The sequence below is a fragment of the Pogona vitticeps genome, chromosome 1, assembly GCF_051106095.1.
Source record: "Pogona vitticeps strain Pit_001003342236 chromosome 1, PviZW2.1, whole genome shotgun sequence".
Classification (NCBI taxonomy): Eukaryota; Metazoa; Chordata; class Lepidosauria; order Squamata; family Agamidae; genus Pogona; species Pogona vitticeps.
In genome coordinates, this window is record NC_135783.1 from 21,704,522 (window position 1) to 21,717,290 (window position 12,769).

The window sequence follows — 12,769 nt, forward strand, 5'->3', positions numbered from 1 at the left end:
CTGTCCTTGGACAAGAGGCATGGGAGTTTTGTTGTACCAGCAGTAAGAAGAAAAACAGTCCTGTTGTGCTAAGTAAAGAGACTTCTAAAGGTAATTAAGGCACCTGCCCAAAGTTAATGCTATCTGATAAAGCCTGTTCTCTTTGAGCCTTCTGGGATTTTGACAGATTCAGGGGAAACAGTTTCCTTGGTTCTGCTACTTTCTGAGGTCTATCTAGCAAGGACATGAGAAAGGTCTTTTTCTGTGGCTTTCCTAGGTTCTGGAACTCCATAGTGTTTTGTTTCTGAACAGTGTTTTGGTAAGGTCAGGAGTTTTCAAATTCAGCATTTGGCACAAAAAACTGCAGGCTTCAGGAAAAAAAGTATAGTTTATGTAAAGATCTCTCTTTAGAGTGCAGTATGAGATATGAAATTAACGTGTAAATACAATTTAATTTTATGAAAATAGAAAGTTTTCTCCATTAATAATTATTAAGCTAAATGTCACTACTTTCTAGAAATAGGTTGGTAGCTCAGACATAATGCTGTAACTTCTAGCTTCATTTTTCTCCTTTCATGTGTTTTATGGTATTTCTGCAAGGCAAATTACTAGATCTGAAATCCCAAATCTACATAACCAGTGACATATTTTCCCCCCATATTTTTCCTTTAAATCATTGCCTTTCTTTTGGATGGATTCCTTTGAGACTGACAGTTGTGTGATCCTTGAGATGCTTTGTAGAATTTTGTTCAACAGCATTTAGAAGTAGAACAGATTAACTCTTGAAATATCATGGTCTAATCGGTGAGATGCTTAGCCTCTTATCTGGTGGGACTGAAGACTTAAAAGCTGTCATTCAAAGACATGGGTAGTAAAGCATGACCATACAGATTTTTTTTTTTGGACAGCAATTTTCATTATCCCTCACCATGGGGTATGCTGGTTGTAGCTGATGGGAACTGCAGTCCAACAGCAGCTGGAAGAGTAGCCTCTAGGCATTGCTGCTAGTTCTCAAACCAATAGTGATTCCTGTTCACATCAGCCTTGGAAGGGGTAAAAAATATAGTCTTAACTGTATTTTGATCTTTTTCTTACATGGTATCTTAGGAGAGAAACAGAATGAGCTGTTCTAGTTTAACTCATATAATTGGAGGACAAGGTTGCATATTCCATGCAGCCTGCCCTGCATGCCTTAAGCCTAGCCTCCTTTCCTAAAGGGAGAGAGAAGATCCTGTCTCATCACCAGTGTTGAAAATTCAGCAGCAAGTCTTTTTGGCTTCTGTAGGTGAAACTGGTGGCAGGGAGATGGACACTGCCTTGTCCTTTCCTTTAGATACCAAAATATCTTAGACCAGTGGTTCTTAACCTTGGGTTACTCAGGTGTTTTGGGACTGCAACTCCCAGAAGCCTTCACCACCAGCTGTGCTGGCTGGGATTTCTGGGAGTTGCAGTTCCAAAACACCTGAGTAACCCAAGGTTAAGAACCACTGTCTTAGACCATATTTCTGCTTTGAACATTTAAGCCATATGCTAAGTGTAGGGATGAGGAAATGTGAAAAGCTGTAGAAGAAGGTGGAGTATCCCTTTCAGCCCAAGAACTGAATTCAGTTTCGGAGTTCATGGGGGCTGTACTTCAGCGGTGCACAGAACAAAAAGCCAAATGTGACCACAAATACCACTGTATTTTAGATAAAGCTCATATTAACTGTAACTAAACATTAGGAAAGATATTTTTATTTTTTAGTCTGGGTGGGTGGAATTGTACACTGCTGGGAGATCAAGCAATATTCATTGCATAGGAAATTAGGAAGATCAGATTTGGATTGCAAGAGAGCTGAATTCATAGACTTACATTATCTGTTCAAGTGCAGTACTCTTTTCAGGCCATTCCCACTGCCGTATTAGCAGGAAGTGTGTATAACTATTGAAACAAGATGGCTGGGACTTCTGCCTCCCAGTCAGCTTCCCCCCCCCCATTTTTTTTTTTTTTTTTTTTTGGATAACAGCATGCCATTTGGTGAGTCTCATCAATGGGTGAACTATTTCTATAGCTTATAGATCTCATGTCATTGTGTATATGACTGTGAGGGAGAGAATGAGACCAAAGATTGGGTTTTTGTAGGTGAGCAGTCTCGCTTAATTTATTACTTTAAGCAAAAGGATTTTGCATAAATTATTAGCCAATATGACAAGAAGTATTATAAAACCTCCTAGAAATATCACTCAGCTGGTGGCCAGGATCCAAAGAAGTACTTTGTATAGGCCCAGGGGTTTTGTTTGCCCACTGAGATTTTTTGTTTTAAAAATCACTCTTACTGGAGACTGCTTCTGAATATCTCCTGAGTTTACTTTGCAGCTCCTGTTTTGCACGTGCGGTTCTGTGGTTCTTAGCCCTAAATCTTCCCAAAACAAAGCCATAGCATGTGTCAAGGTTTATTTACTGACTAGACCAGTGGTCCCCAATGTTTTTCGGACTGCGGACTGGTTCGGGGGGTGCGGGCTCTGTGTGCGGACCGGTGGGGGGGACGCCTCCGTGCTCATGGGTGGGCATGTCGCGCTTGTGGAGGGGTGTGTTGGAGGGACCGACAAGCCGTTTCATGCCCAGGTGGAAAGAAAGGGGTCATTCTCAAGCGCTGGAGGAGACCTCCGGTAAACACACCTCTTCGGGACTTCGCAGCAGCTGGCCAGCCAACTGACGTGCCTGCATACACACCCAGGCACACATGCCTCTCTCCTGTGTCTGCTCCAATCCAGAGGTGATCCTGTTGTTGCAACCCCCCAACCCTCACAGGCGGCCAGCCTAAGACCTGAGCGACCGAAGCCCAAAAAGCCGCCCCCAACCCCACCCCCGTCTTGACCGCGGCGGAAAAATGTTCAATTCAAAGGCAGCGTGCGCCACTGCCTCGATGGCAGGAGCGGAGGAACAGCAGGACGGAGGGAGGGGAAAGGAAAATGAATGAGGGAGGGAGCTCAAGAAAAACTTGGTGCTCACGGGGGTGGGAGGAACAGGAGGATCAGTGGAAAGGAAAATCCAGTGGGATTTCTGCCCCCCCCCCCCCGATTGTCAATGTAACCAAACGTTCTCCCTCCCACTCTTTTACACGTGAATACACCCCATGTTTGCTTTGCACCAGCCACACGGATCCCAGGCACCTTGGCTGTGGGGAATTCTAACTCCTGGATTCACCTGTATAAAGCCCACAGCAAGTTCTCCTCCGCTTTGCTGCTTTCCCTTCAGGTTGCGCGGAGCGGGGGAGGACGAGGAAGGCAAAGTTCTTGGCCAGCCACCCAGGAGCGTGTGCCCTTATTGATCAATCGGGTTTCCTAGGAGCAAACGACACCTGGAGAGAGCAATGGGATGGGGCAGTGGTGGTGGTGGTGAGAAGCAGTTGGGATTCTTGGGGCAATGACCTCGCTTCCACCTGAGAACTGCAGGAGGACGCCACTGCCCTGCCGGTGGGGGGACGAAGCCTGACCAACTAAGTCGGTGCCTCCAGTCCTCCACATGGGGGTGAGTAGCCTGGCTCTTCTGGGTGTGCGCTCTTCAAAGAGATCCAGCGGAGTCAGTGGCGGTCATGAGCCTGGACTCCTTGCCTTCCCTGCAACCGGGGGCAGCTCAGCCTCCGGCAGCAGCTGCTGGTCCCTGCCACACTGCCTGGCCCCCGGCCACGAGGAGCTGAGCCGCTGCCGGTTGCAGGAAAGGCAAGGGGGTGCAGGCTTGTGACTGCCACAGAGGGTCCATCCAGGCCTTGGGGAAGAGAGGCAGGAGGGCTGGGCCCAGGATGCGCCTGTTAGGTGGAAGACATCGGTTCCTGCACAGAGTTGAGGTAGCAGTGGCTCAGGCGCGCCCTCCCCCCATTAGCATGAGCGGGAAATGACCCCCAACGCTGGCTGGGAGTGAACCGTCGCTGCCTCCATGCATGCATCTGATGCTCCACCTTTCTCCCCTGAGCTGGCTGGGTGGCTCTGGCTTTGCCCAGACCTCTCACCCTCATCAATGGTCCGGACAAAGCTGCAGCTTTGCCTCCCTCCCCCTCTTTCTTCCTGGGCTGCCCCATCGGAGCCCTCAAGCTACTGCAGCGCAACCCCAAGCAGGCAGAGGGACTGGGATCGACCTGGCCTCTGCCTGTGAGGAGGGGAGGAGATAGGGAGGCCCGCCAGGTAGGAGACTTCAGCTGGAGGCGGCGGTGGCAGGTGGTGGAGCTCTCCCCAGGTCAGGGGAGGATAAGCAACCGAGCCAGAACGCCAGCAAATCCCTTGCAGCCACTCTTGCGATGGGCTGGCCTCCTGCCCAGATAGGAGCCGGGAGGAGGAAGCGGGCCTCAATGCCCCGGTGGCGCTCCAGGGCCGCCACCTCGGTAGCGTACTCAGCGAAGGGGGCACGGAAGCCCTTGTCCCAGAAGGCCTGGCACTCTGCCCGTCAACTTGAGGTCCTCCAGGCTCGAGCAGGCCGCCATGGCAAAGCCACCTCCTCTTCGTTCAAGGCCGGGCTCACCCAAGAGGTGGGTGTGTCACACTTGCGCGACACTCCCATCAGCAAGTGTTGATGAGTCCTGGTCTAGAATCATCATCTCTGTCTGAACTGTTTACATCTAAAAACATTCTGAAGATACCATGTAAAAGACCAAAAACAGCTCTTCGTATTTTTTACAATGCTATGGGTGTTTATAATAGAAAGAGGTGCAGGGAAATAGAAAAGTGATGACTACATGTTATGAAAAGTTGAATAATGCTGACAGAGGGAGGAGTTATTTTTATTTTTCTGATTCAGAAAGCATTTTTTTTCCAGCAAAGAAAAAGAAAGGCTGTATTAATCAGCACAGTAACATTTGGCAAGTTCCATTTTAAAAAATCCCAACCATCAATAGAGATGAAATGGCAAAAATATGAGATACTGATTTATAAAGTAGAAGTGGTAAAGGTTATAGATCCAGAAGGCTTTTCTGAGCACTGTTAAGTCTTCTACTGTGTCCTGAAATTCTTCAGACCAGCTCACACTGAAAAAAACCCAGTTTTTTTAACCACAGTTAAGAAAAAGGAGTGTAGGCCACAGGATTCATTTCTTGTCTGAACAAATTCCCTTTCTTCATTGATTGGACACTCATTGCTCATTGTACCTATAGCTAATCATGTTGCCTATTTAAGCAGGCTTTCCAATGAATTAATCCTGGTTACACAGGGAATTAAAGTCAATCTTCATCAAAATGTTATTCACTGTTGCCAACATATATCCTTTTTAAGAACAGCAAGATTCATGGGGGCTCACAGAACTGTTTTGTAATCCATTAGATATCACCCTCCAAATATATGGGTAGGTTCAGTGGTTCTTAACCTTTGTTACTCGGATGCTTTTGAACTGCAGCTCCCAGAAACCCCAGTCAGGACAGCTGGTGGTGAAGGCTTCTGGGAGTTACAGTCCAAAACTCCTGAGTAACCCAAGGTTAAGAACCAGTGGGTTAAATGAATTAGCACTCCTGGAAACCTCCAAGAACAGCAGTTCTTTAGAGAAAGATGTTTCCTGATAGTTTGTTCTATCAGAACATTTACTTTTTTTCAAACTAGAAGTGGCCTTTAGTCACATCCCATTTTGCGTGCTGCCCCTGGAACTTGCTCAGTCCTGCCTTAAGTTGAGAGGAACAGGAGCATGTGAGCCCTTGGTTGCTTTCCTAAGTTGTGGTTGTCAGAACTAAACGCTTCTGCTTACATCAACCCTTTGTGTTGAACAACTAAGAGTGGTTTTATCTCAACAGTGATAATCATTAGACATTTAGCAAGCTATTTCACTTATAAAGAGAATACATGGTTACGTTCAATCATACATCCTCTTCCCTTGTCTTCTCAGCAGAAATGAGACTTAAAGATATTACAGAGTTTTCCATTCAAACACCACAATATCATTGCTCAGGTTATTCTTTATTTTTGTCTAATGATTGGTCAGTTCCTGGAGAAATTGAGTTTATCTTGAATGGAGTTTTCTGGTGGAACAGAAGCCTTGATCAGGCCACAAAATACAACAGACTAGCGTGAGATGTACACTATCTGAAGTCCTTCGACATTTTGCAGAAGATACGTGGTGCTGTGTTAACAGATGGGAAATAAGCAAATCTTTGGTTTCAAAAGCAACAGTAATGGAGTGAAGCTGTGGTCTTTCCAAGACCACGGATAGAAGATTGAAGCAAGGTCAATAAAGAGTACCTAAGGCACCTTATGAAAAGATGATGGTCATCTTTGCTACACTCCTAAAGACCCCCAGATAACACAATGTAGTACTAAATGTGCACATTTAGGAATGTGAAACTTAAGTATGGAAAGACTAAATCTTAACATTTCAAATAGCAAAAGAAAAGCTGGCTTAATGTGACATGGGCAACATGAAATAGATTCATGGTTGCAAGGAGAAACTAGAACAAGAAACTAATATTTTTTCCTGCTGCCCCCCCCTTCTCAAATACTTCATTTTGTAGTTTGTGTATTGCAAGCAAGCAACAGGTGCTAAAAGCCAGGGAATGAAAGACAATTCAGCTCTTTATTTTCCCATCTGTCTAGCTTGAACAAAAAGGGCAGCGAGGACAGAAGAATTTGAATTGTGCCTGTTATAAACATTAAGGGAATATTTGTCTCAGAATAGCAGAAGCATCGCAAGGATGGTGCATTCTCACAGTGTACAAAATAGCAGCGCTAGACTCTACTGGCTCTAGAGCTACCATCATTCTGCTTCCTTATTCAATCTGCAGCTTTAAATTCACATTTTGTGCAGTGATGTTTTGGGATTGAGCTTGGAAACGCTCTTTCTGAATCACAAATCTGGGAGATTCTGAAAATTATAATCCAAAAAGTAACATTTCCAGGCTTTAGCTCTGAGCCAGCATGTTTCAAGCCTGGAGCCGACTCTTTTCCTTTTCCACAAGAATCAGTGTTACTTTTTGCCAGAATATTCATTAATTGACTAGCAATAAAGTTTTCCATCTTGCCTGAGTTCTCAAAATAATTCTAGCCCCATAAACGGATTGGGATGTCTGAGCATTGTCTGCATTCTTAAAATTCTAAGAGGACACTGCATTATATGCTACATTCTAATACCATGCTGCTTGGGACGTTCTGGGAATTGTAATCGAAAAAAATTAACATTTCCTATCTCTGTTCAGAATAGATACAACTCACTGTTAAACTGTATCAAATATCTGATAACACCTCATCTTAAAATGCATACAATATAAGGTAACACACTGGTGAAATCCAGAATAGAATGATGGCAAAATGAGAAGGCCACAGTATGCCATACAGAATTGTTCCTTCATCCCAGCCTTGGGTGGTGCATGCTTCTAATCTTAGATCCAGGATAATTTGTATGTAACTGTATAAAGCAGTATACTAGTACAGAATTGGTTATTTGTCACATAATTAACATTTTGAATAAGAACCGTTCTTTCTAAAATTATAATTCTTAATTATTGTAGTTATGGAGAACTGACAGCCAAGCAGTGTTCCACCACATTTTGCATTTATAAGATCCACATTTTTTTACAAAAACAAGCTAAACAGAAATAAAATGAGGGTGTTAGAATAAGTTGGTGATGTTAAATGTTTTTAATTTTCCTGCTCTGCATTTGTGCAACTATTTAAAGCTTTGATTAAATTTGATCTTCAAGGAGATCAAAAGTTAAGTATGATTAGTTTATTCCACCAATTTAGTGTTCTTAAAAATATTCATTCAAATATTTCAGATTTAGTATTTACTTGGTTCTTAATACTGTGTCAAATCTGAATCTTCTTTGAAGAAAACACTTAAACTACATCATTTTCATGAATGTCAAAATGGCAGAAAGTGCTAACATTTGTCAAGAGATTGCCTCCCCCCCCAGCATCATGCCCAATTTCTTCCTTAGTTGTGGGGAACTGCACTATGCCAACAAGCCTGCCCACCTCATTGCACTGGTATGATATCACTGTGCTGAGCAGCAAAGCGAAGGTTCTACAGTGGAGCTATGTAAAATTACTGTGTCTGGTAAACTATGAACCACTGCAACAGATGAATGGAATTATTTCCATTGAAATTTTGACATTTCATTTTCCTTATGCAGTCACCCACACAGCCTCCAGAGATTCAGTGGGCTAACAGTATTGGCAGCAGGGACAGAGAAGTCCAACCACACAATTGGGTCATTCAGAGTTTACATTACTCCTTTAACTCCTTCCATTTCAAGCAGCTCACCTATCCTTTGTTGCCCGTCTAAATGATATCACAATATAGCTTGTGTTGTCTCACAATTCCAAGAAGGAAGAGCTGTACTCAGAATATCTCTCTGGTCAATTAAAAAAAATCTATGATTTGCCTAGTCGTTGGAACCTAAAGCAACATTCTCCTAATGCAACACCATCATTTTTACCAGTGTTGCAACTTTTAGTGGATTAATCCATTAAAAAAGTCAAACTTTGGAGACTAAAAGTTTGCTGAAGTGGTATCACGTTGGTTTCTACCATGTTAATTTTAAAAATATATAGAAACTAGACAGCAGATCTCCCCATAGAACAGCCCAACCCCCAATACACATTCTGAAGTAGGTACCTCCACTAAGATGGTGTCTGCTGTGACATGCATGTATCGGCTGAACACAAGGAGGAGTTTGCCTTTACACAAACATCATTTTTTTCAGTTGCAGATGTAGGCAGACATAACTGATCAGGTCAGACTGCTTAAACTAGATGACGACCCTTGTTTAGGCTCATTATGTAACTATCGTACCCTGCTCTACTTAGAAACTCCCTAACCACATCTGGATGGTCACTGTTGGAGACATAATACTGGAATTAGAATGGAACCCTTCATCTGATTCATCATAGTTCTTAGATTCAGGTTTTTAAAAGCAATCAATGATGTGTGCAATTTGTGCATGGCTGACTGGACGATTCAGCAAAGTGCTGTCCAAAAAATGACTCGTCCTAGACTTTGCATCTCCACAGGGTCATTCCTGAGGCATTCCCAGATCTTTCACTGGAAAAAAGCATGGGAGGTGGCTAGAACTCTCCCTCTCTGGGAGACAGGCATCTTCTCTACTGAAAGCTGGGAGAGTCTAGAAGCTGTAGTCCAAAATAACTGCCTTTTCCAAGCTCTGTCGTAGCGTTCATGATGCAGCTCCTATTGTTGTACCATCAACTGTACCTTGTTCTTCTTTGTGGTTCATACGTTCCCTTTGTATGTTTCAGTCAATTGTGCTTTGCTGTTAAAGTTTCTGCCATAGCAATTCAGCAATTAAAGAATGTCATTGGGGGGTTAAGGCAGGGGGAAGCAATAGAGTGTGTTTTAATATCCAGTACTTAAAAAATAGCAGGCTAATTGCAAAGTTAGAACACAAATTGCTCTGGCCATAAACAAAAACTGGCACATAAAACGCTCCACAATCTTCCCATCTGGTTCTCACAATTTTCAAGTGGCATCTGCAACAGCCAGAAGCCTACTTATATTTTTAATGTACATGAGTTTAAAAACCATACATTAGCGTTTGTAAGAAATGCATGGTGACCAGTTAAAACTTCTGGTATTCTCCAAGAAAGCAAATCAGGCTCTGCAGTATATCCAGTACCACATTTTGGGATTCTTATTTTGATCACATAGTCAAGGAGACAGATGGAAGTGAAGTATTTCTTTCTCTTCCTAACAACTTTTCTTCCTAATGTAACATTCTCTTTTTCCAGGTGTGGCCCATATCCTGTTCACTTGGAGCCACCTTTGGTTACGTGTCTGGCCTTCTCATTGCACCTTTGTGGATATACTGGAACAGGAAGCAGCTTACATACAAAAGCAGATAACTGGCACTAAGAGAGAAAGTGTGTAGTTGTGCTGATTCTTTAAAGACTGTGCAGAGACAGTGGTCAAAGCAGAAGGCTATCCAAACAGCTTCAAAGCATTGTTGGGCCAGCATTCCTCTTCTGGAAGCCCAGTGTGCATGCTACAGCCACATGATGATACATCTGTCACTTGCCCTAAATTATGTTACCCCTGAGAGATTATGCTTTCCTTCCAGTCTGAATAAAGTATTTGTAACAGATGGTGCCTGCTCTTTCATACATTTTCCCCCTTCTCTCTCTGGGTTTCACCAAATGCCAATTCTTGAAAAAACAGCTTCCCAATTGATCTATGATTTGTTAGCAGGGCGTTGTTGTCATTTTAAAAAAGTGTATATTTGCATGATACCAGGAGATTCACAGTATGAATGGCCACTGTCCCAGGGGGCCTCACGTGATCAGGCAGCAATTAATGCATCTTGAGCCTATTCTTTTTTTCACTGTGTGTTTCTTTGGAGTTAAAATGGCTATAATAGCTTCATCAAAAACAGTCTTCAGTCCTTTCTGAGTTAAAGCCGAGCACTCCACATAACAGTAGGCTCCTATCTGTCAAGAAAACAAATGTGTTTAATAGCTACATAGACTATGGACAGTTCTCCCCAAACACTATTTGTAAGCCCAGAAGACTTTTGTTTTTATAGAAACATAAAGTTGTGTTTGTTTCTGTCATCTTTGCCCTGTAGAAAAAAACATTAAAGTGCTTGATCCTCCAAGAAAACAAGTTACTCCTTTACTTTGTTTTTCCAGTAACAAATTTAGAATGCTTTTTAGGTTCTGTTTCTGAAGGAAACATATTAAATGCTAGGGAGTTTTAGTGTATTTTAATTTGTGTTCATAGGACATTTTAGGAAAGCAATGTGGGTGAAAGAAATTATATGCAGGGGTTTTTTTAGGATTAATCCAGCCTTTGTCTACAATAGTACATTGCAAACATGCTGGACTACAGTTTCCATCATCTCAGCCAGCAGCAGGTTGTGATGAGGGGAGTTGGAGAGCACCCTGCTGGGGAAAGCTAAAATTCTCAGGCTGAAATATCTGTCAACACAAGTAGCTGTGTTAGCTCAGAATCCCTTGCTTGATATTTTGAAACACTATTAAATTGGAAATGCTGTAAAGGTATAGTCATTCATTTTAATTATCTGTAACTACTTTGTTACTGCATTTAATAATCTTAATTCCAATGAGTTATTTGTTAATTATTTTTAAAAGTATTAAATGAAATTAGCAGTGTTTAACATTATGTTTCATTCATGAGCCAAAAGGGCATCATTAATCACTAAGATTACATTGTGCTTAATGCTGCCCTCAAAAACACCCATCTCCATATGATACTCCGGCTTTTTTCAAAAAGGCCTCCACTAATGAAACCTAAAAGAGACATTTTTTTCAATTTAAGAATGCACAGTCCATTGGAACAAAGTGCAAATGTAACATTATTTGAGCAGCAGAATGATGGTACTCTGATGTAACAAAGTTACTCTGCATATCAAGTTCTGCAAAAACTGGTTCTGAAACCTCATGGCAGCAATCAGCTGAAATCAGCTGCCAGGTTCATGCCGATGATATTATGAACCTACTACTCATCTGCAGATATTGCTGTTAATGTTAACTGACTTTAATTTAAAATAAGATACAAATAGGATTGTTTAAATGAAACAAACATGTAGCATCTTCAAACAATACACTGGGGAAGAAATACTGGTGGCAGAATCAAGATTTATGTATATGTCATCTATACTGTGAAGGCCATACTTGTCCTGAAGGGAAAAAAATCAAATGCAGTTCCTGTTCTAATGTATGTACCAAACATTATTTTGCTTCCTTTATGCTTTGTTCATAGTTTCTTCTCCCTTGCCTATTCGCACCTGTATTTCCCCATTTTCTAATTCTGTGTTTCTCTGGTGCTCACAGCACTAGTACTACTCAACAATTAAATTTATTCCATTGCACTCTGTAAATTCTAAAGATTTTTTTAAGGCTGTGCAACAAAGAAGAGCAGTGATTGGGCTGAACTGTGTAATTGCAAAAAGGAGGGCCTGTCCAGTGGTTGCACCCCATCTGTGGAACACCCTTCCTAGAGATGCTCACCTGGTTGCTTACATGGGTTCCAGGTGAAGATTGTTATTCTCCCAGACATTTTTTAAAAGTATTTTCAGTGATTTTAGATGATAACACACATCTACTTTGCTGCCAGTTTACTTGCATGTTATATGTGGTAGTAGTTTAGTGCTTGCTTTATTTTATTTTGATTTTATCATGTGCTGTATCAATGGAATGACAGGGATACAAACAAATACCAAGTTAATGAACAGGTCTGTGTCACACTTATATGCTTCTCTTCTTCGAAAGAGGAAAAGCAACATCCATGGAATAATGACATCCATTTCTTCACAAACTGTCCTAGGAAATCAGTAGAGCAAAAATGAGTATGCACAAAATGGCACCTGTAGGTCCTGGTAGATGAAGGATGTTTAATGAAGGGAGATTAATGTCAAGGGTCTGGCTTCTTCATCTGGCTTTCCTCAGTCCACTGCTTTGAAGCCAGATGCATCCTACTGCCTGACAACTGGAGTACTTGTAGTAAGAGATTAAATATTATCAACTGTGAATGCAGGTGAAGCTTAACATAGATCAGCAGTCATTACCAGGAAAATGACCGGGGGGGGGGGGGAATCAATACAGGTGAGAACTAGCAGGAGATAGGGCAACCAAGCAGTATTTGCCAGTTTATTCTGGGGAACTCTGTGTTGCCTTTGTGGAATGGACATCTTTTGTCATCTAGGTTTGCACAGTCTGCAGCAGACGCTGGAGGCAAAATGTTGACCCTACTCCCCCACCCCAGACCTGGCAAACTCCTGCAGTATATTAACAACTTAATGTGAGGAGGGGAGCACACTAGTCTTTCCCCTTCCACTGTGGGTTTCAACATGCAGAGAGCAATGACCTT

At 42.4% G+C, this 12,769-nt stretch overlaps 2 protein-coding genes across 4 annotated transcripts in view; one reads left to right on the plus strand and one right to left on the minus strand.

Annotated features, from left to right (window-relative positions):
* Positions 1–10,025, plus strand: part of PIGF (phosphatidylinositol glycan anchor biosynthesis class F) — a 45,575-nt gene extending 35,550 nt beyond the window's left edge. For both annotated transcript variants that reach the window (XM_020796863.3, XM_020796864.3), the window contains exon 6: positions 9,673–10,025. In XM_020796863.3, coding sequence (XP_020652522.3) covers positions 9,673–9,786 — 114 coding nt within the window. In that variant the 3' untranslated portion in view covers positions 9,787–10,025. The remainder of the gene's footprint in view (positions 1–9,672) is intronic.
* RHOQ (ras homolog family member Q) overlaps positions 4,718–12,769 on the minus strand; it is a 63,086-nt gene continuing 55,034 nt past the window's right edge. The window contains exon 5 of one of the 2 annotated variants that reach the window (XM_072989283.2): positions 4,718–12,388. In XM_072989283.2, the coding sequence (XP_072845384.2) occupies positions 12,314–12,388 (75 nt within the window). In that variant the 3' untranslated portion in view covers positions 4,718–12,313. The remainder of the gene's footprint in view (positions 12,389–12,769) is intronic. The other variant, XM_020796865.3, reaches the window with a different exon arrangement.